This window comes from Sarcophilus harrisii, chromosome 2 (genome assembly GCF_902635505.1).
Source record: "Sarcophilus harrisii chromosome 2, mSarHar1.11, whole genome shotgun sequence".
Classification (NCBI taxonomy): domain Eukaryota; kingdom Metazoa; phylum Chordata; class Mammalia; order Dasyuromorphia; family Dasyuridae; genus Sarcophilus; species Sarcophilus harrisii.
The window spans coordinates 632,526,197-632,552,670 of record NC_045427.1 but is presented as its reverse complement, the minus strand read 5'-3'; the positions used below and the strand labels follow the sequence as shown (position 1 = coordinate 632,552,670).

The 26,474-nt window shown below is 41.1% G+C and overlaps 1 protein-coding gene across 1 annotated transcript; it reads left to right on the top strand.

Annotated features, from left to right (window-relative positions):
• The first annotated feature begins 2,423 nt into the window (after window positions 1-2,423).
• Window positions 2,424-26,129, top strand: EIF4EBP2 (eukaryotic translation initiation factor 4E binding protein 2). The gene is made up of 3 exons (XM_031956825.1): window positions 2,424-2,720; window positions 18,023-18,199; window positions 19,950-26,129. The coding sequence occupies exons 1-3, from the start codon at window positions 2,555-2,557 to the stop codon at window positions 19,979-19,981; spliced, it is 375 nt and encodes a 124-aa protein (XP_031812685.1). The 5' UTR covers window positions 2,424-2,554; the 3' UTR covers window positions 19,982-26,129.
• The last annotated feature ends 345 nt before the right edge of the window (window positions 26,130-26,474 follow it).

Genomic DNA, 26,474 nt, shown 5'->3' with positions numbered 1-26,474 from the left:
TCTTAACTTCAAGGTATCTAGGCAGAATTCTAGGACAGTAAAAGAAATCTGTATTAAAAATACTAGATTCTCTTGGGATAAGTTAGAAACATTCCCAATAAGATCAGGGGTGAAACAAGGATGCCATTAGTACGATTATTATTCAATATTGTACTAGAAATGACAGCTATAGCAATAACAAGAAAAAGAAATTGAAGGAAAAGGAATAAGCTACAAGGAAACAGAATTATTACTTTTGGTAGATGAAATAGTGGTTTACTTGGAGAACATAAGAGAATCAACTAAAAACAAACAAACAAACTAGTTGACACAACAACTTTAGCAAAGTTGGAGGATGTAAAATTGGGAATTTATCTGCCAAGATAAACACAAAAACTATATGAACACAATTAGAAAGCTTTTTGACACAAATACAGGTCTGAACAATGGAAATATTTATCATTCATGGATAAAGTCAGTATAATAAAAAGAACAATACCATCAAATTAACTGACTCATTCAGTACTATACCATCAAACTATCAAGGAATTGTTTTATAGAACCAGAACAAATAATAACGACATTAAGAACATCAAAGAAATCAATAAAAAAAAAAAAAAGTGATGATAGGATGGACAGAAGCAGCTACACCCAAAGAAAGAACACTAGGAAATGAATGTAAACTGTGTGCATTTTTGTTCTTCTTCCCAGGTTATTTATACCTTCTAAATCCAATTCTGCCTGAGCAACAAGAAAACTGTTTGGTTCTGCACACATATATTGTATCCAAGATCTACTGTAATCTATTTAACATCTATAGGACTGCTTGCCATCTGGGGGAGAGGGTGGAGGGAGGGAGGGGGAAAATCGGAACAGAAGTGAGTGCAAGGGATAATGTTGTAAAAAATTACCCTGGCATAGGTTCTGTCAATAAAAAAGTTATTTAATTTAAAAAAAAAAAGAGAGATTGAAACAATCTTTACACAAAGCATAAAAAAAAAGGTGATGAAAGTGGGACTAGCAGTCTCAGATCTCTGTATTATAAAGTGGTAATCATTAAAACAGTTTGGCATTGGATAAGAAATAGATTAGGTATGAAATATGCAGAAATATATGACCACTGCAATCAAACGTTTGATAAACCCAGAGATGCCAGTTATTAAGGCAAGAATTTACTATTTGACAGAAGCTGCTGGGAAAACTAGAAAAGCTGTTTGGCAGAAACTAGGCATAGATCAACATCTCAAATATTAGGATAAGCTCAAAATGGTTACATGATTTAGACATAAAGGATAATACCATAAGCAAATTTGAGGAGCCCAGAAAAAAATTACCTGTTAGATCGATTGATAAGGAATGAGGGAAGAGTTCATGACTGAAGAAGAGAAACAGAGGATCATGGGAGATTAAGTGGATAATTTTTATTTCACAAAATTAAAGTTTTGTGTATACAAAACCAATGCAGCCAAAATTAGAAGAAAATCACGGAACTAAAGATGAAACATTCGTAGAAAATATTTTGATAAAAGCCTCATTTCTCAGATATAGGGAACCGAGTCAAATTTTCAAGAATAAAAGCCACTCCCCAATTTTACTTTAAATGATTAATAATTTGAGAAATGAAAATTATTTTTATTACATAGGCATATATTTCTTAATAAAAATTATAGAATTTTATTTTGCTTATTTTAAATGGAGCTAAAAGAACAGTTCTGTTTTTTTTTTTTCAAATTAAAGAAAACTAGGTGGGAGTGAGAAAAGTGTGTCAATTTTTAGTCCGAGTCTGTTGTTTGTTTTTTAACGTCAAATGGAAAGGCTGTCTTATCCCAGACGAAATGTCCATTTACCTATCTTTAATAGATGTGATATTTCACAAACTAATAGAATAAAACAAAAAACATTAAGTCACAGAGAAACATGGGCAGAGATAGATTCGAACTCAGGACCTCCTGACTCCAGGCCTGGGGCTCTGCCCACTAGGAAGCAGACTTTTAAAAAAATTGTTGCTCTTTCTCAGGCCTCCTCCCCCCCCTTCCCTTCCCCCCTTCCGCCTCCTCCCCCTCCCCCCTGCGTCTCCGCAACAAGGCTAATAAGGAAACATGCTCCGCACTTCTTCATACACACGGTGCCTCTCATGTTTCTTGCCTTCTCAGAAGATGGGGAGGAATTTGAAACTGAAAAATAAAAAATATTTAATTTTCAAGAAGAAGTCATTCCCAGGCCTAGCGGGCATTGCCCCTCCCCCCGCCCTCTGAGAGGCTGTAGGGCTCCGAATGGGAGGTGCCATCGGGCCCCGCCCCCACACGCCACTTCCGGGAGCCCCGCCTCCCCGCTCGCTTCCGGTCGTCGTCGCCGCTGCTGCTGCTGAGGGGCTGAGGTGGACGATCGGGCGGCGGCGGCGGCGGCTGAGGGGGAGGAGCCGGCGGGCGGGCGGAGGGCGGCGGCGGCGGAGGGAGAGGGAGGGGAGCGGCGAGTGAGCCGAGAGCGCGCGGCAGCCCCGCCCCGGCCCGGCCCGACCTAGCCTGCGCCCCCAGCCGCCGCCGCCCTCCGCCCGCCCGCCCGGCCCGGCCCGAGCATGTCCGCGTCGGCCTCGGGCAGCGGCCCCGGGCCCGGCCCCCAGCACAGCCAGAGCCAGAGCCGGGCCATCCCCACCCGCACCGTGCCCATCAGCGACGCCGCGCAGCTACCTCACGACTACTGCACCACGCCCGGGGGGACGCTCTTCTCCACCACGCCGGGGGGTGAGCGCGCGTCTGGTCCGGGCCGGGGCGGGGGGCGGCCCCAGCTGTCCGGCCTCGCCGACCCGAGCCCGCCCCGCGTGGAAGAGCGGTTTGTCCCGGGCCCTGGGGTCCGCCCGGGGCTGTGTGGGCGGGAGTCGGGCTGCCCCGCGATGCCAGCCGGACGTGGGGCTCGGCGTCTGAAGCGCGCCCTGGCCCGCTCTCCCCCAGCCCCTCCCAGCTCCTTGGGACTCCCCCGCGCCTTTCTTACCCACTCCCCTCCTCGTGCTCGCGCGCCCCAGAGGGAAGCCCCGGAGCTCGCTTGGGGGGGTGCGGAGCCTCCGCCCAGCTCGGCTGCACCATTGTTTACCTTTCGCCCGAGTGTCCGCGTCCCGGGATCCGTCCCGGCCTTGTCTGCGTGCCCAGCCTGGGCACGGGGGGGGGACGTCCAGGCGGCCGCGTCCGGGGGGGGGAGCGGCGCTTTGTCTTTGGGGTTTGCCAGCGCTGAGTAGAGGTTACGGTGCGTCCCGCGGCGAGCCCCTTTTCTGCCAGTGCCTCTTGGGCACTCCCGGGGGCCCGGAGCGGGCTGTCCTCTGCCCTCCGGCTGCTCGCGGGCGCGTCCTGCCCGTCGGAGCGGAGCCCGAACGCTTACAGCTTTCCCGGGCTTTGAGGCGGTGACTGCTGCGGGATCTGGAGCAGGGGGCGTGGACCAGGAGCTTGCCGAGCCCTGTCTCTGCAGGGGGTCTGGCTCTGCAGGGGATCTGTCTCTGCAGGGGGTCTGGCTCTGCAGGGGATCTGGCTCTGCAGGGGGTCTGGCTCTGCAGGGGATCTGGCTCCCGGCCTCGGGCAGTTTAACTAGTCCCCGGCCTGAGAAACTCATCCGCTTGGGTCGTGCTGGTTTTGAGGAAGTGCCTGCCTGGAGCTCTGCGGGACCCGGAGCCAGTTGTTTACCAGGCCTCGCTCCCAGCCCCGTCGTGGGCCGCATCGTGTGTTGCCCGATTTCCGGTGAACCAGGAATCGGGAAAAATTAGTCGTTTTCTGCCGAGCTTGATCCAGCACCTGCTCGTTGGATGCCGTTTTCTGAAGCTTGCTTCCCCGCGCTCTTCTGACGTGTTTCTTTAAATGCGGAGGGACAGACCTCGCGACGGTGACTGCCCCATATGTCATTGATCTGGGCAGAGCTAAATGTTGGCTGCGACTCCGATCCGGGCATAGCGACCGGGGAGGAAGTCTTCTTTCAAAAACAACCTTGTCGCTTTGCCTTTAGGGGCCTCTGACTCGCCTCTGAAGACGGAGCCCCGTTCCTTGTTTCTGGAATTCAGTGAGATTTGTTGTCTAGAAATGTTGGCCCGTTTTCCTCTCCCTTTGTTCAGGTGGGAGTCAAGTGATAGGTTTAGAATTTTGGAGGGGATTTGGGGGGTTTTCTTGTGACAGTTAAGTCAATGGGGCTTCCTGACTGTCTGCCTGAGATCACACAGACCCCAAGTTGCATCCCTGAAGTTTCAGTGCCCGTTTTCTGGCTTCAGTGTTCTTTCCACTATATCTCTTGTACTTGCCACTGTTTTTGTTGTTTGCTTCAGAATCAGATATTTCTTTGTATCTTGACACTTTGGTGTTTTTGATAGAGACTGAGAATTGTGAACAGAGCACTGAACTCAGACTTGAGATGATTGTAAGTTCAAATCCTGGCCGAGACAAGTTCTCAGTTGCATGATCTTGGGCAAGTCTTAACTTCTCTGTGCCTCAGTTCCTTTATCATGAGGATGCTGTATTTAATAGCCCTCTAAGGTCCATAATCCTATGAAGAAGTCTGATTGTTAATGAAAATTTGTAGTCAATAAACATTTATTAAGTGTCTGCTCTATTCAAGGCACTGTGCGAGGGGCTTAAAATGCAAAGAAATCCTTAAAAAAAAAAGACAGTTCTCACAAATTAATTGGGGAGACATCATGCACATAACTAGGAACAGACAAGCTATGTATAGTATAAATTGGAAATAATCAGTAGAAGGAAGACACTAGAATTAAGAATGATCAGGAAAGGTTTCCTGCAGAGTAGAGTTTAATCCTTTTTTCACTTACCACCTCTTTTCACCTGAGTAGTTTTAATGCCATCCCAGGTTTATAGATATATAAAGTAGGTATGCAAATTAAACATTACTGATAGTAAGTCAAGAGAGACATTTATTTTTAAAATGTTTCTTTGATATACATATAATTTTACTGTTTCCTAAGGATGAAAGCAAAATTTCATACTAATGAAATGTATGCGCTTGTTTATTTTTACATAAAAAATTAAATCTTGGTCCTGCATACTTGATATGCTGGACATAGGGCATTCATTTTTCATGATCCCCATATTCAGTTATATAACCCCATACGAGGTCTCATCCCACAATTTAAGGAGCTTCGCTGTGGAAGACATGATTTTAGCTGGGGTTTGAAGGAAATCAGGAAAGAAAGAAGCAAAGTTGAGGAAGGAGAACATTTCCATGCATGGGGACGTTTTAAATATCTGTAGTCAGGAGGACCGTCAAAGAGGTTGGTGTCTTTCTATCATGTAGTGTTGGAGGGTGGGGAGATGAGATATGACACATAAGAAGGTGTAAGAAGCCTGCAGTTCATTGAGTCAGAGAGTAACATGGTCCACTCAGGAAGGTCACTTTGACAATTAAGTGGAGGATGGACCGGAGTAGAAAGAGTTTGAAGCAGGACGATCAGAAGGCTGCAGCAGTAGTGCCCTGGATCAGGAGAAAAGACCATGTGACAGAGACTTAAGATGGGCAGGCAGTGACCACAGAGTGTATGTGGAAGGTGAGAATGAGGACTTGCTGATGATTGGATTAATAAGAGGAAGGGGATGCCCTCAGCACTAATAGGGGAGATTAGAAAGAGGGAAAACTTTGAGGGAGAAAAGGATGAGTTCAGTTTTACATTCACTGATCTTAAGATGAATCCCAGGATATCCAGTTCAAGATGTCCAAAAGGAGATGTTAAGACTGGAAATCACTGGAGAGGTTAGAGTTGGCTGTACTCTAAGAATTATGCATATTCATAAGAGTCTCCTGCTGGATTTAATCCAGAAAGCCATTTTACTCCAATTAGTACAGTAAATTAAACTCATAGAAATAAATACTTATAGATGTTATTTTCCATCTTTGGGATTCTTCAAAGATTAGAGGGCTAAAGTAGAGACTTGATTGCCACTGGTTCTTTTCTTGATTAAAGAAAATACATAATTACTTTTTTTCCCTTTGTACAGTATGTTAATCATAAAAGACAGGTTTAAGGTAGCAGGAATATTTTATATACTTTATAAAAAGAGTATTAATTTCTCTGATTATAGATTTCCTTTGTTTTCTTTGATTCTTCCTATTAATCTTTCTGTTTCTTCCTTCCTCTTTCTCTCCCTAGTTGAATTCAAGTCAGTATTCATTGGTGTCTTCTATGTACACACAGTAGTGTATTACAACCTAGAAAGGGGAAAAATGTGTAATCTTTTTTAATGTTAAATCCAACATATGCATACATATTTATACAATTTATCATTCCACACAAAAAAAAATCAAACCACTTAAAAAAAAAGCAGCAAAATAGAATGCAAGCAAGAAAAATGTATAATCTTGAAGAAATAACATTGACTAAAATTCCACCTCCTTCCCCCCAAACAACCCAGCAGACAAGGGTATTCACAGCCTAGTCTGCTGATATTTGTTTCCCCTTTGGGGAGCCTTGATGTGCCAATGATCAGAATATTATGTCCTATTTTGGAAAAGTTTTACAAAATTACCCCTGTAGGAATTAGGGGAGGAAGGGTTGTCAAATATCTGCTGCTCAGAATCTTTATTTCTAACATGGGTAAATACTCATACCTTCTGTGGAGAAAGGGTTTCAATGTAGTATCTATCCAATTTTGTAGAGATGTTTTTAAATTTTTAAAAATTGACTTCTTATTTTTTTTTTTAACATGGCTTTCATTTCTAAATATATCTTTTCCCTGCCTCTTCCCAGTTAATCATTCTTAACTATAAAGGAGAACAGAAGAGAGAGAAAAAAGCAAGCTTATTAGCAAAACCAGAATAGTGATTATTCTACATTGCAAAGAAGGGAGAGAGCTGTGATTTCCCATCTCTGCTCTAAGGCCAGACTTGGTCATTAAGTTATAGCATCTAGTTTTCCATGTTTTGCTCTTTGCAGTTATTGTTGTAGTTCTAATGTAGATTGTTTTCCTGGTTGCATTTCTCTTTGCATCAGTTCATGGAACTTTTTGCATTCTTCTTAAGACTTCACATTTGTTGTTTCTTATGGAGCACTAGTATTCCTTTACTTTCATGCCCCTGGGGGGCATCTACGTTGTTTACAATTCTTTTCAAGGTTGTTTCCTTCCTGGAGAGGGAATAGGATGCACCCTTTATTTAACTAAATGGAAAGTGAGACTGTAAAAAACAAACAAACACACAAAACACTAAAAGACAAAACAAAACTTGACTAGGCTAGCCCTTCCTTCATTTTACAGAGGAAGAAATGAAGACCCAAACGGAGTGCTAAGTGCCTTTTCCAAGATCACCCAGGATAAATAGCAGAGTTGAAATTTGAACCTATTTCCGTTGACTTTAAATAACAGACCCCAATCCATTTAAAATCCACTGGTGTTTTCTGCATTTTGCTGCTTCTTTATTGCTCAGGAGGTGGTATCTTTAGAAAGTCCCAAAGCCCTTCTTTTGAAAGGTGATTGAAGAACCGAATAAAATTATGTAGACTTTGTTTTGTTTTGTTTTTCTCATTCTTTTTCATATATAAGAACAAATGATCTTTCCATATACAGAGCTTCACTGGTCACCCAGTGTTCTACTGCATTTTCATTTCTTTGAATCATGTATTTGAAGGACCATTTTACCAATTTGGAAACTAAACCTCAGAGAGTTTTAAGTGATTTATTCTTGTTACATAGCTAATTAATAGTGCTGACTCTCCAACCCAGTTTTCTGACTTCAGATCTGAGGCAGGTTTTCCATACTACCATGCTCTCTTCTCACTTATAGTACTGCTTATATTCCTATGTGTTTTTCCTCAGGCCATACAATGTTTAAAAGCCCCTCCCATTACTATTTGTCACACGAAAAGGCAAGCAGAGATTCTTTGTGACAGAATTGCCGAAGAAACAGGAGGGCATCACATTCAGTTCCACAAACATTGATTACACACATGGAAGGAGGCACTTCTGGGAGAAGGAGAGAGAAAAGTTAAAACCACCAGCTTTCTGTAGGATCTCTGTTTTGAATTTAGTTCCTTTTTGGGAGAGAATTAGGTTTATGGGTAGAAGAGAAGGAAAAACAGGACTATTCCTTGCTCATCCATGAAGTTTCTATGGCACCTTAGGCAAAGTCACTTACTCTTGAGTTTCTATTGTGCCAACCACTCTTTCAGAGCCAGTAAATGACTTGTCTCTGTCCTCTCCAGTCCTTGTTGACAAAGGGAGTACACGTCCATGGATAAGAAATGCCTGAGGAATTCAGTCCTGAAGGGAAGAAGTTTAGTCCCTGCCCACCTTTAGTTGGTTTGGATTAATTGCCAGCTTAATCCAAAACCTTAGGTTAGACCTACATTAACCTTCTGTTGGCCTGCTAGCTGTGGAGTCTTATGTGAACTTTTTAAGCTCCTGGGTTGGGATGTAGAGATCACAGCTCCTCATAAATACTGTTCTATTTCCCATTTATAAGCCTTTGTGCAAGTTCTCTATCCATGCCTGGAATCCAACCCCTTTCAATCTATGTCTCATGGAATCCTTTACCTTTCTGTAAGGCTCAGCTCAGATACCAACTGATCTTAGTTGCTGGTTCCCTGCTCCAGAGATTTGTATATTTTTGGTATTTGTGTGTGTGTGTGTATCAGGACTTTATTTTCATTGTTGCTAAAAATTTTTTGAAGAAAAAGGGAGATTAAAAAAAAAGTCAGCAAAAATGATGAGTATGTCATTATGTTGCCAGCTGTGTGGGACTGAATATAGTACTGGAATTGGAATCAGGAAGATTGAATTCAAATTTGGCTTCAGACACTAACAAGTTATGTCACCCTGGGCAAGTTCTATATAGCTTTTGTTTGCCTCATTTGGGACTAATAATAGCAACTACCTCATAGGGTTCTTGTGAGGATCAAATCAGATAATATTGTAAAGTATTAAGCAGTGTGTTCCTAGTATATAGTAAATACGTAATAAATTATTCTTCTCTCCTTCCTTCCTATTTCCCCCCCATTTGAACAGTTTGAAAATTATGCAGAATTTTGTTTTTTCTTATCAGGTTATTTTTACCTTCTTTCTAAATCCGATCTTTCTTGTGCAACAAGATAACTATAAATATGTATACATATATTATATTTAACATATGCTTTAACATATTTAACATGTGTAGGACTACCTGCCATCTAGGGGAGGGAGTGGGGGGAAGAAGGGGAAAAATTGAAATAGAAGTTTTTGCAAGGGTCAGTGTTGAAAAATCACCCGTGCATATGTTTTGTATATAAAAAGTTATTTTAAAAAATATATGCAGAGTACTATGCCCATGGACTTCCCTCCTGTGCAAAGGAGTAGAATAGGGGTATCTTCTCATATCTTTGGGGTCTCATATGCTTTTTAATTTTGCAATATTCATTTTTGATTGGATCTTTCCATTTACTCTGCTGTAGTCAATTATATATTGTTTTCTTAGTACTGCTGATTTTATTCTGTATCAGATCTCATAGCTTTTTTCGTACTTTTCTGCATCCATCATAAAGCAAAGTTATGTTTCATTACATACATGAACCACAATTTGTTTAGCCATTCTCTCAGTGTGTGAGCATCTGTTTTGATTACAATTCTTTGTTGTCCTAAAAAGTGTTATTATAAATATTTTGATGTACTTGAAGACTTCTTATCAGTCACCTCATTAGGGCATAAACCTAGGGAGATCTTGAATCACTTTATTTGCAAAATTCCAAATTGGTTTCCAGAATTGTTGTACTGATTCTCAGCTTCACCACCAATGCACCAGTGGTCTTTCACCCCTGTGCAACACTGACTATTCTCATCAGTGGCTATCTTTGCCAATTTGCTGGGTTGTTTTGATTTGCATTTGTCTTATTATTAGTGATTTGGAGCCTTCTTCCATATGGTTGTTAAGGGTTTGCAGTGCTTCTGGGGACTGTTTTGTTCATATCCTTTAACTACAATAAATGTTTGTAATTAATGTTTACAGAATTATAATATTGGGGGGAGGGGGAGGTTCCAAAGTGATAGAAATACTCTATAGAGGAGGAAATGGAAATGCAGTGATTTGTCCAAGATTCACGTAGTAATAGGTAGTGACTTGGGAGTCAATGTCACATGCTTCCAGTCTTCTCTCCACATTGCTACCTTGCTTCTTCTCTAGGTTTCCCAGAACAAGCAGTTGTACAGGTTTTGTGTTATTAATTGTCTTGCCTGACACACTGTAAATTCTTTATGTGCAGAAATTGTTTGATTTTTACCTTTGTAGCCTCGGGGTCTAGCATAGTGCTTGGTATGCAGTTTGGTTGTTTTTCTAAAGGATTTAAATGTCCCTCTTAAGTAAATCCAGGGCGCCTATGATATGAGAATATGATGTATTCAGATAAGTATAGCACAGATTAGAATATGATGACCATAGTACAAGTGAAGAGTATTAATTGCTATGAGATCATATGTAGGAAAATTCTCTATGTCTGGGAGGTCAGGAAAAGTTTTGAGAGGAGGCAGCATTTAAGGTTAACTTTGAAGAGTGACTAGGATGTCTACAGGTGATTGATGAATATGTAAAAAGCATTTGAGGGAGCAGCATAAACAAAATTAGGATGGCAAGCACAGTTATACCCTGCCCAACAATGACAGTTGATTTTATGTAAACATGATATCATAGAAGGGATGTTAGGGTTGCTGATTTTGTAGGAAGAATATTTTTAGTAGATGAAAATTGAAAACAAAAAAAGGTATGGTTGGGTTTCTGGGTTTTATGATAAAATTCAGTATAAGGTACCAACAGCTTTCTTGTGGAATAACCTCTGTCAAGGTAAAAAAGAACCATTAATAAACAACATTAGGATCAGACTTTCATCCAGTTCTTGATTCACCTAACTCTGTTAACATCTCTCTCAACTTTTACAGAAGAATAGCAGGAGAGGTTTTGTGAAATGCTTTCCACAAATCTGGGCAAACTAATCTATAATTTATCAAATTATTATGAATTATACCAAATTATAAATCTGAATTATATACCAAACTTAAAAAGAAATAGTTATTTGAAAGGACCTGTCCCTGATGAACCTGATTCTTTATGACAACCCTTTTGTTTTTTAGATGTTCCCAGACTTTAGTAATATATTTATTCACTTTAGTTTTAGTCTAGAATTTTTCCAGGAATAGAAGTCAAGTTCATTGACCTATAGTTTGCGAGTTCCATTCTCTTCCTACTTTTGAAAATCAGAAAAATACTTGCACTTCTCCAGGATCTTTTGGTGACAATTGATAATGACTCAGCAATTACACCTGCCCCTTTTTTCAGTTCCCTGGGATGTAATATATAGAATGCAACTGCAATCCACTTTGGTTGGAGTATCTATGTATGGTGTAAGTGCCCTTGAAAAGTTGGCTGGGTCTTTGAATGTTTTTACCTAGTAGATAAAAGGAAGCCCATGAAGACTTGAGCAAAGAAATATCCTGCTGTATCTAGAAGAATTGGAGCTACATATCTGATGGGAATGTATATAATAGATTGGAAGAGGCAAGAGACTAAAATAGGGGAAAAAAAACCCATTCGCCTAGTGTAATAGTTCAGATAATAAATATTAATAACTTGAAGTGGGTAAGGGGGAATTAGATGAAATAAATCTGAAGAAATAGGTTGGAAACAAATTCCGGAAGGCTCTGGATATTAGAGGCAAGACTGTGCCCTTCCCTAACAGTACCTCCAGGATCATAAAATCTGAGTTTCGGAAACCCTCCATGACCAAGTATTTTTCCAGGCTTCATGTATGGACCTGTACTGTGTGATCCAGGGACACTGCTCTCCTTGCTGTTTCTCAAACATAACACTCCATCTGTTGGCTCTGAATTTTTTTTAATATTATTTTTTCCAGTGGTATTTTATTTTTCCAGATATGTGCAAAGATAGTTTTCAACATTCACCTTTGCAAAACTCTTGTGTTCTCAAATTTTTCTTCTTCCCCCTCCCTCTAAGACAGCAAGCAATTGGATATAGGTTAAGTAAGTGCAGTTCTGAATGTTTTTACTGGCTGTTCCTCATGCTTGGAATGGTCTCCTTCCTCATCTCTACTTTGTGGCTTCCTAAAAGTACCAGTTAAAATCCCACTTCCAGGCGCCCTTAAATTTAGTACTATTTTTCCCTCTGAAATTATCTCCATTTTATCCTATAATATCTTGTACATAGTTGTTTGCTTGTTGCCTCTAATCAATCGAGATCCTCTAGGGTAGAGACTGTTTTTGCCTTCTTTTTTTTTAATCCCAAATCCTTAGCATAGTTTCTGTCAACATAGTAAATAACTTAATAAATGCTTGTTCACTTGATAATTAGACAATGGGGAGCCAGGGAAGGTTTTTGAGTAAAGGATATCACACAAGCAACAGCAGGGCATGAGAGACATTTGGGTGTCAATGTGAAGATGTTTTGGAATGGGGAAAAGCTGGATATAGGACAAACAGAAGGCATTGTAGTCCGGATGACATGAGGATCTGAAGTAAGATTGGAGCTGATGGGATGGATACTGAGAAGTGTCAGCAGAGCCTGGAGAGCACTTTATACAATAACAACCATGTATGTTTTAAGGGCACATGACTTGACTCTGATCAGTGCACTAACCAAGTAGACTTTCAGAAGATTGCTAATGAAGCATTCTACCCACTTCCTGTCTAGAGGTAACAGCCTGGGGGTGCAGATCGAGACATATATTTTGTGGACAGAGTCAATTTAGGAACTTGTTTTAGCTTAATTACATTTATTTGTTCCTAGAGGTTTTTTTTCTTTCCTCAATGGAGGGGATGTGGGAGGGAGAAATAGATTTTTCTTAAAAAAAAAAAAAAGACAATAGACAGGCTTTAGGTTGATTAGGATGGTGGAGGATAGAGTAAAAGGTTAGAGGGAGATTGGGAATGGAGAGTAGAGAATGAGATTCCCCAAAGATGGCAGAACTTCTTTAAGAACATTGTGGTTAAGAGAGAAGGATCAACAAGAGAGTCCAGCCAAAGAGGCAGAGGTGGAGGAAGATTTTTAGAGGTAGGAGCAGCCCAGGCTGAATGGGACCCCTTCGTGGTGCTGTTGGTGGGCTTGGGGAGAGGAGGCTTGCTTAAAGCAAGTCAGGGTTTCTCAAATTATTTTTTATTAGAGAGAAGAAACCTCTAAAGCTGGGTGTGAATGGATAACTTGTTTTTCTTAACTAGATTGACTCAACTTGAGACAAATCACACACACACTTACACATTTTATATACATACATACATCATTTCTTCTTGCTATACATAAAGAGCTTTGAAAGGCCTGGGGAGGCAAGGTTGTGAGGACTTGAGGGGGTTGATGTTTCTTTTAATAAGTATTTCTTCTAACAAAAAGGGTCAAGTTGGTGCAAAGCTCTGAGAGGATTCCTGGAGTTTGGAAGCAAATTGCAAGAGAGTTTTATAAGTTACTTCTCCACATCAATCCTGATGTTCACTGTTAATAATTAAAGGGATTAAGAGTACGTATAGCACCTCATCTGTGAAATCTAACCAAGTCAAACTGTTCCCGGAGGCAGGCTGTCACCTGGCAGGGCTGGGCTGCCTTTTTTTTGGAATCAGAAACCAGGAATTTTTTGCTCTAGAGAAAGTTTCTCAGGTAAGGTGAATTTCCCAGCCCTGACTAGAATAATTATATTTAATTCCTTTGCCCTGCTTTTGGTTTTTTGGTAGAGGCTGGATTAGCCAGGCCCTTGTTACTTATACAATGTCTGTGAATTGCAGGATTATAAGATAATATACTGAATGAAACCCTAGGATCAAGCTCAGTCCCTGACTTATTTCAAAGATGAGGAGCCTTAAATGAGTTTCCCTTAAGTAATCCTCAGAGCCAAGGTTAGAATCTGAATCTCCTGAACTTCCCAATTCAGAGCCTTATTCCTTTTCTCTCTCTCTCTCTCTCTCTCTCTTTTTTTTTTTTTTTTTAAATTTAATAGCCTTTTATTTACAGGATATATGCATGGGTAACTTTACAGCATTAACAATTGCCAAACCTCTTGTTCCAATTTTTCACCTCTTACCCCCCCCCCCCCTCCCCTAGATGGCAGGATGACCAGTAGATGTTAAATATATTAAAATATAAATTAGATACACAATAAGTATACATGACCAAAACGTTATTTTGCTTAGAATCAGACTCTGAAATATTGTACAATTAGCTTGTGAAGGAAATCAAAAATGCAGGTGTGCATAAATATAGGGGATTGGGAATTCAATGTAATGGTTTTTAGTCATCTCCCAGAGTTCTTTTTCTGGGCATAGCTGGTTCAGTTCATTACTGCTCCATTGGAAATGATTTGGTTGATCTCGTTGCTGAGGATGGCCTGGTCCATCAGAACTGGTCATCATATAGTATTGTTGTTGAAGTATATAATGATCTCCTGGTCCTGCTCATTTCACTCAGCATCAATTCGTGTAAGTCTCAGAGCCTTATTCCTGCACTAAACTTGGGCTATGGTAACAACACTCTTGGATCAAAGACCATTAGTGTCCCTTTATAAATATCCTGTATATTTGCTCAGGAAGGCCATTTTAGTAACTGGAAACAAATGGGAAAGTAAGACTTATCAGGAGGACCATGATTAGTTTCCCCCAGAACCTCATGTTGCCTTTGGAGTCATTCTTTTTACATAAATGAGTAATAATCATAGCTAGAGAAATGATTTGTCTAAGATCACAAATTGAGCACAGACAAAGCTAGCATTTGAACACTCAGTCCCCCAGGGTTCTAACCTCCCTCCCCCCCGCCCCTCCCCCACACACTTTTTTTTAACAGTGTGACTAGGTAGGTATTTCAACTTGCTCCATTTTTATCATCTGTAAAATGGAATTGTACTACTGTAGCTACAGTCCTTAGGAATTCATGCAAGGATAGTAACATCCTTGGCTTTACTGTTAAATCAGAAAATAATTAATTGGTATTGTGTATTAAGGTGATAGATACCTAGGACTGGATGACAAAATCCCAAGTCTTCTGACATGCTAATCCAGAATACAGTTTTAATAAATTGTCATAAGAAGGGTGGAGCAGGATTTTTGCTGACTTTTTAAGTTGGTCAGATGTTCTGAACAGAACTGAAAGAGTTATTTTTCAGTCAGGTCTAACTCTTTGTGACCCCATTTGGGATTTTCTTGGCAAAGACACTGGAGTGTTTGCCCATTTCCTTCTCCAACTCATTTTATAAATGAGGAGACTGAGACAAATAGGGTTAAGCAACTTGTACAATGTCACACAGCTACTAAGTGTTTGAAGACAGATTTGAACTCGGTAAGATAAGGCTTTCATTTCACTCCAGGCCCAGTATTCTATGCACTGTGGGTTATAAACATATCTTGAGTGCTTGCTTTGTGCAGTGTACCCTGTTAGGTAGCTATACATACATTTTATATGTATGTATGTATATAAGAAGTGTAAGTGATTCACCTTGTCTCAAGTTGCGTCAATCTAGTTAAGAAAACAAGTTATCCATTCACACTCAGCTTTAAAGGTTTCTTCTCTCTAATAAATAATTTAAGAAACCATGACTTTCTTAAGTTGAACTTCAACTGTTCCTTCAAGGATAGTGTGAGTTTGGTGTTGGCAAGAACGTTCCAGATGAGAGGAATAGTTTTAGAATCTTAGATGTATGAAGAATGGAAAATGAAATGGGAAAGGGGGGGATGGGACTAGGAAGGAGATCATTCTGGCTGGACTTAAATTTCATGTACCTCGATAGTGAGAAATGAGGAGGATAGAGCTACAAGATGGAGCCTAAAGGAACTTGGTCTTTACCTAGTCAGTCAATAAATAGTAAACGTTTATTTAAGTGCCTACTTTGTGCCAAGCACTCTCCTAGGCTCTAGGGATAACAAAAGACAGAAGATATACTATCAGAGATCACTTGTGGACATCAAAGAAAGGGAAATTTTGATTACTGAGAGCCAGCATGGCTTCATCAGCTCTGATGTTGTCATTTTATGTCACTTCACTGCTCTAGCTCATCAGAAGCTGCCCAGGGCTTCCCCACGCAGTCTTCTGTGAGTACTCCCCCTGGAGATCCCACTGCCGCCTGAACAGCAACCTTTTCTGGTGAAAGAGGCTGTGGGCTTGAATGTTGGCTCTGCTGCTGCAGCTTTTATGATGTTGGACAAGTCACTTTGAACCTCTCTGCCCCTCAGCATATCCCAGCCCAAGTTCAATATCTTTGCCAGGTTCTCTAGGTTCTAGGCCATGGCTCACCCGCTTTCTCACTTTTACTGTTGTCGACTTGGAGCAGATTTAGGTTGCTATCCACTTAGACAATTGCAGTGCCCTTCCACTTTCTCTTCTATAAATTTTTCTTACCAGGATAGTCTTCCTCATGGAATCTAGCCATGATCTTCTGTGATTCATGATTCTTCTGCCAGACTCAAGCTCTAATCCCATTGCTAATTTCAAGGCCTTCTTTGCTCTGCCACCTCATCTTTCTGACAATTCCTTTCCATTTGATTTAGGCTACATCCCTTTCCAGTGTGATTTGTTCCATATTGTCATATCACACCATATATTGGTTTTTGTCTTACTGTCATAATTGAATGATCATGATGAGAACAGGGATGATGGCTTATGTAAACTTGTTATCTCTCCCAGCATTTCGTAGTAGGTTCCTAATCCTTCTTGGGTAAAACTGCAAGGACTAGCTATACCTTCTCACCTGTTTGTCATGTTGGTCGGTTCCCATATTAATGTGTTTTACAATTGATATCTTAACTCTGACTTTAAATTTGGGCTCAAAGGTTTTGACCTCTTATTGACTGCAAGAATCATATAATGGTTAGAAGAAATCTGTTTTTAACTTTTCTTGATGTTTCCATTGTCCATATTTATGTAGTCTGTGATGGGGATTATTTCTTCCCTCTTATGCTGAACTATCTTTTAAAATGAGCAGATGCTCAATGTTAAGCATGAAGCTTTAATTGGAATATTCCTCCAAATTAGATATTATAAGAAGGAAGAAAAATTGTAGCTGAGACATGCAGAAATTCACAGGCTCTACAAAGTCAAAGAATAATTAGGAATGAAGCTCCCGACTTCAAATGTCTACTTGTTTTATTTTTCATAGTATTTTATTTTTCTCTCAAGTTATGTTAATCTCTGGTCAGATATACCTACCCTTTCAAATTCATTGTGGTCTATTTCCTTTGTTCTATCATCAGGATCTCTGTCACCTTCCAGATAGCGAGGCATGGATAAGCACTTGATATAGCTCCATATTCCAGGTCTCTGATTTGAACATCTTGGGCTCCTATTCTCTCTTTCCTCTTGATCCAGTTTCCTGTTTTCAGTTCTACTGTGATATGACAGAGCAGAGATTGGAGCATTAGCTCATCTTTTTTTAGATGATTAAATAATAGTCATTTCCAGTGCAGAAGTCAGGGTTTCAGTATGCATAGTGTTATGTCGCTTGAAATCATAATGAATGATGTCTGTGTGTCTTATTAAATGGAAGAAGTTGCATATATGGCTGAAGTCTGGCATTTGACCAGTCTTCAACAGCTTGGAATTCATTCTTGAAGCCACAGGCTTCCTTTATAAGCAGAGTCCCCAGAAGAGAGAGAGCAAAGGGATTGGATAGACTGTGCCAGCTTTTCAGGAACTTCTTGTGAACTCTTTTTGAATTAACATTAGAGGCCTTGGAGAGATGGCTCTGGGAAAGCTATTATGCAGCCATATCCTGTGGGTGTAGAATTTTCTTTGCCTTCTCTCAAGTTTTCTTTAAATACACATCATTGTCATCTTTTTGCACAATTGGATTTGGTTATCATTGGGGAATTTTTTTTTTCTTTTTTTTGTAGGAAGGAGAGAAGCCAATTCTTTTTGCAAATAGGGCAAGAAAGAAATAATATCTTAAAGTTTCTCTGGCAGCTGTTAACCTGAGGCTAGATACTCTAATGCTTAATCTTTCATTTGAAAGCTTTTAAGAAAAAAGGCTGGGTTGTATTTGTTCATTTCATTTGGCAAGGAATATGCTGATAAACACACAATTTGCTTTAATTTACCCATTTTTTCCTCTACTCTCATGTTTTCTTAGGAACCCGAATCATCTATGACCGAAAATTCCTGTTGGATCGTCGAAATTCTCCCATGGCTCAAACTCCGCCTTGCCACCTCCCTAATATTCCAGGAGTCACCAGTCCTGGAGCCTTGATTGAAGACTCCAAAGTGGAAGTGAACAATTTGAACAATCATGACAGGAAGCCTACTGTAGGTAAGAGAAAAGGTGGGGAGAGACACTTGGAAGACTAGTAGGGTAAGGCTGTAGTTTAATGTTAGGTAGCAGTGAAATAAAATTTATTCTTTACATAAAGATTTGGTTGTATCTCTATCAGAGTTTTAGAAATGATCTTGAAGGTTTTTTCTTCTTGAAGATTTTAGTCCAGACTCAGTAGAAGATAGAAAGGGGGTTGACATAGAAAGAAGGGAATGGTCATCTGCAAAAACATTGTCTTTTGATTTTTTTGTTTTATTTTTTCACTAATTCTCTGTTTAAAAAAATAATAGTTTTTTATTTTCAAAATATATTCAAAGATAGTTTTCAACATTCACCTTTGCAAAACCTTGTGCTCCAAAATTTTCTCCCTCTACCTCCCCTAGATAGTAAGGAAATCAATGTGCAATTCTTCTAAACATATTTCCACATCTATCCTGCTGCCCAAAAGAGGAAAAAAAAAACAAAAAAACAAGCAATCAAAAAATAACAAAGGTGAAAATATTATGTTGTGATACACATTCAGAACCCATGGTACTCTCTCTGGATGCAGATGGCTTTTTCCATCACGAGTGTATTGAAATTAGCCTGAATCACCTCATTTTTGGAAAGACCCAAGTAAAGGCATTGTCTTGAAACAGATTCTGAAGGTTTGTGAGCCTCAGATCTTCCTGTGTCTTCCCCTTGGCCCTCTATCTCTTTCATTTCCTCTTTGGGTCCTTGTGAGGCAGAAGTGGCCCTGAGTTCTATGGTGTCGTGTTTGGCAGAGATATCTCTCTGGCAGATGCCACCGAGCTGGAAAGGCCTTGTCGCCAGGCTCCAGGGCAGACCCTGAATCCCTTATCTAAGGACCAGTTGATGTCAGTCTGAAGTGGGTCATCACCACATTGGTTGCATGGTGATGAGTTTAACCACCAAAGTGTTTCTACTAAATGACAGAGGAATTGTTTCCTCATTAGGGGAGAGAATACTCTCTGCTGATGAAATGGTGGTATCAAAGAACTGGCTCATGGGGAAGGGAACATGAGGCTTACATTTTTCCTTTTTCCACATCACTGAAGTTTTAAATTCATTTTTCTAGTTTAAAAAAAAAAGTGAATTCTATCCTTGAAATGGCAGAATTGTCCGCCCCTAAAGATGGTGACCCCTGAACTTGAGCCAACATTCTGACTCAAGGTTCTGAAGCAGTTGTTCATGAACAGAGTTATAATTCTTAGCTCAGCCAAAGATCACAGCCTTAGGAGGAGCTGGTTGACTTGTAGATATCTCAGTACTCCCTGAAAGCCTGCGTTTTTCCCTAACTTGTGAACTAAGGATTCCTGAGAAAGTTTTGGACTTGTGCTCTCACTGTGGAATAAGTTGACTGCCAATCTGATTTTTGAGATAAGTTTTTATCTGACACATTCTATGGAGCATCTTCTTGATCAGAACATCAGCCAAAGCAAAACATAGTGGTTTGGAGGACTGGGAGGGAAAGGGTGATGGCAAAAGATTTGTGGAATCTAAGGCAGCTGAATTTATAAAGCAAGACACTGAGGCAAGAAGGGCAGATGAAAGTTGACAGGACAGTGTTTCCTTTCCCCCCTTTTCAACTCTTCTAATCTTCATTTGTAGTTTGTTAGTTCTGAACAAAGATCTGATTCTGGATTTGAAGTAGATGTATAAAAGATGTCCTTTAGAAGACAGAGAAACATCTGATTCTGTGTGTACCTAGTGTAGAATGTTTCTTTTTCAATTTGTTCTGAACCAGGGGATGATGCTCAGTTTGAGATGGACATCTGATCAGTCTCCAGATGACAGAAGCAGCAGCAGCTCCAATACCTGCGTGTACCTGATTTGACCAAGAGGAGTGAGAACTGAAAAGACAGAAGAGGCAGTGGCAGCATTCTCCACTGAAGTCTCCACCTCGTCCTCCAGGTGCCAAACAATCTGAAGACTAGCCCCATTTCATTGACTTTCTCCTCTGCTCCCGTCTCTCTGGCCCCAGTCTGACTGAATCAAGGCAAAAGCTGAACCTCTCTTCTCCCAGCCTTCTTTCCATCAAGGTGGAAAGCTCATTTCGATCCCGAGCGAGATGTCAGTGACCAGCTGATAACAGAGCTTGGGAGGAAGATGTTGGATTCAACATCATCCATTTTTCTTCCCCTTTGGCTTCCTGTTTCCCATGTGTTTCAGGACTGAATGGGAGGAAGGCAGGTTGCCTGAATGAGGGCAGCTGGGGCTGTCAAGGGTAGGAGGGGAAATGAGTTGCTAGTTACTTTGACCTTGGGTGCCCCCAGGGAGGAGCGCTCTCCCAAATGCTTCTGTGAATCCTGGGGTCTGATTCTGTGTCCTCCACTAACTAACTCCTCTCCCTGGCCCCACCTCCTTCCCTTTTGGGGTGTCATGTCCACTGTCTAAGACCTCTCCCCACCCCCCCCACCCCCCACAGCCTGCTATCCTTTCCCTTTACCTCCCTATTTGAACAAAACTTTTTTAAACTTTGTACTTAGAGGGAGCCATTAGTACCCAGCTATTGGGCCTCTTCTCTTTTTCCTTTCCCCTGAAATTCCTGTTTGCAGAAACTAATTTCCCTTGTTCTTCTCCGTCTGCACCAAGGTAAAGACAACAACCAAGGCAGTGTGGGCATCTACTTGGTGGATGAGTTACACTGTGCTCTTTGACTTAAACTTGAAAAATGACCTCTTCCCAGTGGGCTTGGGCTACATTGGGAGTCTCGAGTCAGTTTCTCTCTCAGGTTGGCGAACGAGTTTTCCATTCTCTCTGTTGCCCTGGCTTTCACAGTCTTGTACTCCACAAAGCTGTAGATGATCTTAGAACTGACCCAGACTTTCTCCTGGCGCCTGCCCACTGTAGCTGGCAGATATAGAACTGGAGAAAAACATGGGCTTAGTTTCACCCCTTACTGTCTTTCTCTCCCTGCCCCTGTCTTCTCCACTCTTCCCATTGGACTACTGTTTCCCCCGTATTTTCTTGTAACTCTGCCAGTCTGCTTTGCAGCCTGACATCCAAGGTACCTTGATCTCAGTTGGTACCTGAGAACATCTGACACTCCTAGTTTAGGAGTGAACCTTTATTTTTAAGATGACTACAGACCTATTTTCTAGAAACAATTTCAGTCAAATTCTGAACAGCAACTTTTTCATTAAACATCTTCCAATATCAGGAAGGTGAGAGGTCTCTGTGGAACAGGCTTGCTGTTCTCAAGCCATCATCTCCTATTTTTACCCAATACTTTTGATACCTACTTTGGTTCCTTTCCCCATGACTGTGTGTGCATGTTTAGGGTTTGTAGTGGGTAATTCTGTATAACCAGACCATTCTGCCTTGCGCTTTGCCAAAGGCCAAAGCCTTCTTTTTCTTGCTTTTTCCCTTTTCTTCCTTGGCTCTAAACAGTTGGTTCCCTTTTGAATCCCTTCTGATTACCGCCTGTTGCTGTCCCCACCCATCCTTCCATAGAACTCTTTGGTTTGTGTTGATTAAGTTTCTGGTGGTTTCTTAAGAGTCTTGGGCTCTGATACTGAGAGCTTAGCTCCCTGACTTTCACTCCGCCTGTGCAGTTTTTTAAAAAGCTATGTTTTCGTTCTGAACTATGAAAAGACCCTGATGTTGAATACATTTTCACATGAGGCAGAAGGATGTCTTAGGAACTTAATTCTGTTTTCTACTACAAAATGTGAATAGTTAAAGGAGCGGAAATCTTTGGAAATTATTGATGTTTCTCAGGAATAAGCTGCATCTGCAGTGTTTAGGGAATTTTTGCATGTAAAAATTTGGAGATGACAAAAGTGGCCATACCAAAAAAAAAAATTACATCCCCACTTTGGTGGCTTTCCATGTTCTTAAAAAACATTTAAGTTGCATACATAAGGAGCCCTATTGGGATCTCTCTGGTCCAGTTCAGAAATTGACATTGTGTGGGCTACAGCCCAGCATCCAGTCTATTGATGGGTTTGAGCTTCAATGTTAACATGGGAAAGCTTGATGATTTCATTGAACACAAAGTATTGATTAGAAACTCAATTTTGAAACAAGGAACTATTGTGATAATTTGTTTTCTCTTGAGGAGAAGGTTGCAACCAAGTCCTTTTTTCTCTTTTACACTCGCTTCGCTTCACTCTGAGACCGAAAGTCTTGACCCCAAATGTGAGACTGCAAGAAATGCTCTTTTGATGCTGATCCCAAGAAGTTTTCTGATCTCTCATTAAATGATTTTAATTAAACTAGGCCACGACACCAGCCTGAAAACCCTACTCCAGCCAAGATCGAGAGAGAGAGAGAGAGAGAGAATGAGAATGAGAATGAATGTGTGTTAGGAGGTGGTGTTTAGATGCTATGGGCTAATATATCTTCTTCTTAGAAGTTCCTTGAGTTCGGGTCCTTAAAGTGGTATTTAATAAACTTGTAGGAATAGGGCCCTTGCAGTCTAGGTAACCCTTAATTTGCATTTATCCTTCTGTGTCTCTGGAGACAACCTACTTTTCTGCCAGTTGTAGCAGCAACATCTGGAAGGTCAAGAATCAGATTTCTTCTAAATTTGATTCACTGGATCCAAAATGTACTTTTAATGTTCTCGTTTATTGAATGAATGATCAGATGCTGAAGACCACTAGGATTTAGTGAAATGACCCTTCTAGGAAGCTGGTGCAAGCATCTTTTTGTTTGTTTTCTTTTTTTTACACCTTAAAGACTGAAAATAAGGCTTAAAGCAGTGAGCTTAAGCTATGTCTTTAGGACCGACTCTGCCAAAAGCTAAAATAGGAGAAAAAAAGAGTGTTCTGAAGGCTTAAAACTCACCCCACAGATCGACTGCTGTCAAACATGGTGAGTGAATGAATGATGAGTAAGGATGGGCTCCCCCTTTAAGGAGGAGACAAGTCTGTGTTTCTTCTTGACTTTCAGCAAGCCAGGGCCCTTTTGCCCTGCCATAGTCACAGAGGCTATTTTTCTCCTCGTCCTAAAGGCCAGGGTTTCATTTCTGATGACTAGGTTAGAGTCTTCTCTCTTAACTTGCAGAAAATCACCTAACTTCTCTGGGCTTCCGCTTCCTCATCTGTAAAAGAAGAAAGAGGTAGACCAGATGACCTCTAATGTCACTTCCAGTTCTAGATCTCATGAGTATGACTCAGTAATTGCCAGATCAAGGGATTCAGGCCATTCCTTCTCAGAAGCTGTGACAGAACTATTTGAATTGAGGGAACAGTACAGGGTCAAAACAGAATCTTTATAATAGATCAGGATCCGAGGAGAAGAAGACATGGCATATGAAAAACCAGTTCAGAAACATAGAAGATTGCTTGGTTTGCCAAGCTCAAGGCAGGAATACCAGGCATTAGAATGTGTCGAGATAGAGGGAGCGCCCTACTAGGATTTAGATTAAAATGGGGCAGGATTAGGGGCAGGACAGCCAGATCAGCTGGGACAAGAAAAGAGGCCCTAAGTGTTTGGCTGCACCTGAAGACCTCTTATACCTTTCCCTGCTTTTCCAATTAAAACACCTACATTGTTTGGGTAGATGTATGTTTTTAAAGGGAGATTGGCCCCTTGACCTCTGTTGAAATTTTGTTGTTCCTGCTTTTCTCAGCAGACATTTTTCTTCCTTCATAGTTATTAGAGATTCCTGCATTTAAAATGTTCTTTACATTTTTGGGTGTCAAGATTTATCTAATTATTAGAGTTTTAGTAGCTGTTCCATAATTTACAGTTATTCCTTGCATTTTCATCTTGACAAGCAGTATCAGATCTGATATCTTCTGCCATTTGTGGGAAAGTAGGTATTAATAAAGTCAACTTCATTGTGCTCAGCGGCCCTCTTAATGTTGTGTGGGAGCTTTCAAAGAGGATCTTTTCACTGGGCCTGGGCTCAAGTTCCCTCTCTATTCCCAGCAACACAATTGTGCTGACTCACACTTTCTTTTGAAGGTTGAAGCCCTGCCTGCTGCAAAATTACCTGGTGTCTATTTCTCTCGCCGTCGGTCATTCAAGCCATCAAATATTTATTGAGTGTCTGCCGTGTGCAAGAGTTCTACTCATTTTAAAACTCAGTTTTAAAATTTTTGCTTCAGGTGGCTGTGTCTTTGTGACTGTTTAGTTGGGAATCCTCTCTCAAGTTCCTTCTCTTTTCTTCCCAAGCTCAGTGCTTAACTATTGGAGCGGTTGCTTCAGGGTTCTCGTTCTAAACCATTTTTGGCACTTTGCCTTGTGCTCTCAACCACAGAAATGGTCGCATTAGGAGGCATCTTGCAGGAGAGATCTCTGTGTCCTGTTGGCCTGCATTTGGCCTGCAGAGGCTAGTGTCTTATGCCCTGTGCAGAGTTGGAATTCGAGTCTCCCCTTCCTTTGGCAATCATCCCTCAGAGGAAAGCAAAGCGCTTCCCCTGCTCCCTTCTCACTGGTTCAGAGCTTTCCCCACTTTGCACATCTCTGGACCGTAGGTCTGTGGGCAGTTGGTGGGATCTTTATTAATCTGCGTAACCCAATCACATTGGTAAAAGGGATTCCTTTGAGGCGAGTGCTTCCTTCTTAGGAATCTGGTTGGATTCTGGACCATCCCTATAACTCGTAGCTTTTCACTTTCCCTAAATAAAGATGGACTCGGAACCAAGAGCAAGTGGGCCCCCGTTCCCAGGGACTTGAGTCTTGTCATTGTTTTACTCATGGTTTTTGTTTTGGAATTGAGGTTTTTCTGCCATTAGTCTGGAGGCCAAGTCAAAATCGTAAATTTCCCTTTAAAACTATAAGAATTTGTTTGGTACGTGGATTATTTATTTTCCCATTTATCTCTCTGAGGAATATTAATTGCTTCCTATGGGCTGGTCCTGGAAGTTGATCCCTTAAAGCTCAAGTACATGAAAGGTCTTTTGGGTCTCATATTACTCTTGCTATATACTTCTTTCCTTGAACTCTGCAGACCTGGCAGACTGCATTTTATGCCTGGGGTGTCAAGGCTCTGGGGAATGTGACTGAGATGAAACAAGTTCCCTGAGGTGTTTAAGCTCTTACTCTGCCCCCTGCCTAATGATTGGAGCAGGTGAAGAGATGCCTGGAAACTTGATAATCATCTGGCCAAATGGGGTTCTGGAAAGGGAAGTTTCTTCTTCAGTATTAGAGGGCATTGGCTCTTGAACCTGAAGTTACTCACCACCCCAGACTCTGAAGACTCCATGAATCGAGCAAGGATGGTATGCCCATTCTAATCCCCATGTTTTCTCCCTACTCTTTAGTGCTGATCTTAAAACAAACCCATCTGTGCCAAGGGTAATTTACTTGAAACTATGGGACTAGCCCCTTCCTATGTGTAGGATAGAGATCAGATTAGATGAGCAGGATGAATGGTCCATCTCATTTACTAACTTCCCCATGTCTGTGTTAGTATCACCGGGCATTGGTGGTCCAGTGCCTTTCCTTCACCTCAAGATGGAATCCATCTATTTCTACCTTGGTGAAACTGCCCTCTTCCTGAAGGGGGGTGAGGTAGGCCTTGAAGGTGTCTTGGAGAACCCAAAGGACACTTGCATGTTGGGTGTCCATTTTAAGCTTCTTTTTAAATCTTTTATAAAGAAAATGCTCATTCCCCTTAGCCCAGTCCAGCCGATCCCCTTGTCCTCTCACCCCTTTTCAGTGCCATTCTGAATCAAAAAGGCTATGGCTAGCTAGAAATTGTGCTGCCTCCCCTGCCCCTGGTCACCTCCTCACCCTCTCCTCTTTCCCCCTCCCTCCCTTTTCATTATCATTCTGAATGGAAATCAGAGGCTGCCAGCCAAGGCCTTTAGGCAGTTCTGTATAATTCCATGGGTTTTGTGGGGTTTTTCTTTTGTTTTTGCTTTGGTTTTTATTTTAATTGTTCTTCAAAACCAACAGGTATTTGGAAACATAGGAAAACTCACCAATGGTTGCTGTTAGTTAGATCAATAAAGATCTTGACTAAAAACTTGGTTTTGGACATTTTTTCCTCCTTTACACTCTACTAATTGTTAAGCACCTCGGGCGCTTTCGTTAATTCATTAAAATGTGGAAGGTGTTTGAGCAAAGACAAAAACCTTCTTTGTCTCGAGACTGGCACATCAGTGGTGTCCTTAAAGTTGGGGATTGGCACAGGAAAGTCGGGCCACTACTGGAGAAAGATCACTAGCCTTTAGGGTCAGAAGTTGTGAGTTCAAGAATCAATTCAAAACTTAGTAGCCCTGTGCTCACGGATGAATAAATCCCTTTGTCAATGAGCTTTGGTGTTCTCGTATGTAAAATGGGGATGATACCACAGTTCCTATTTGCAGTA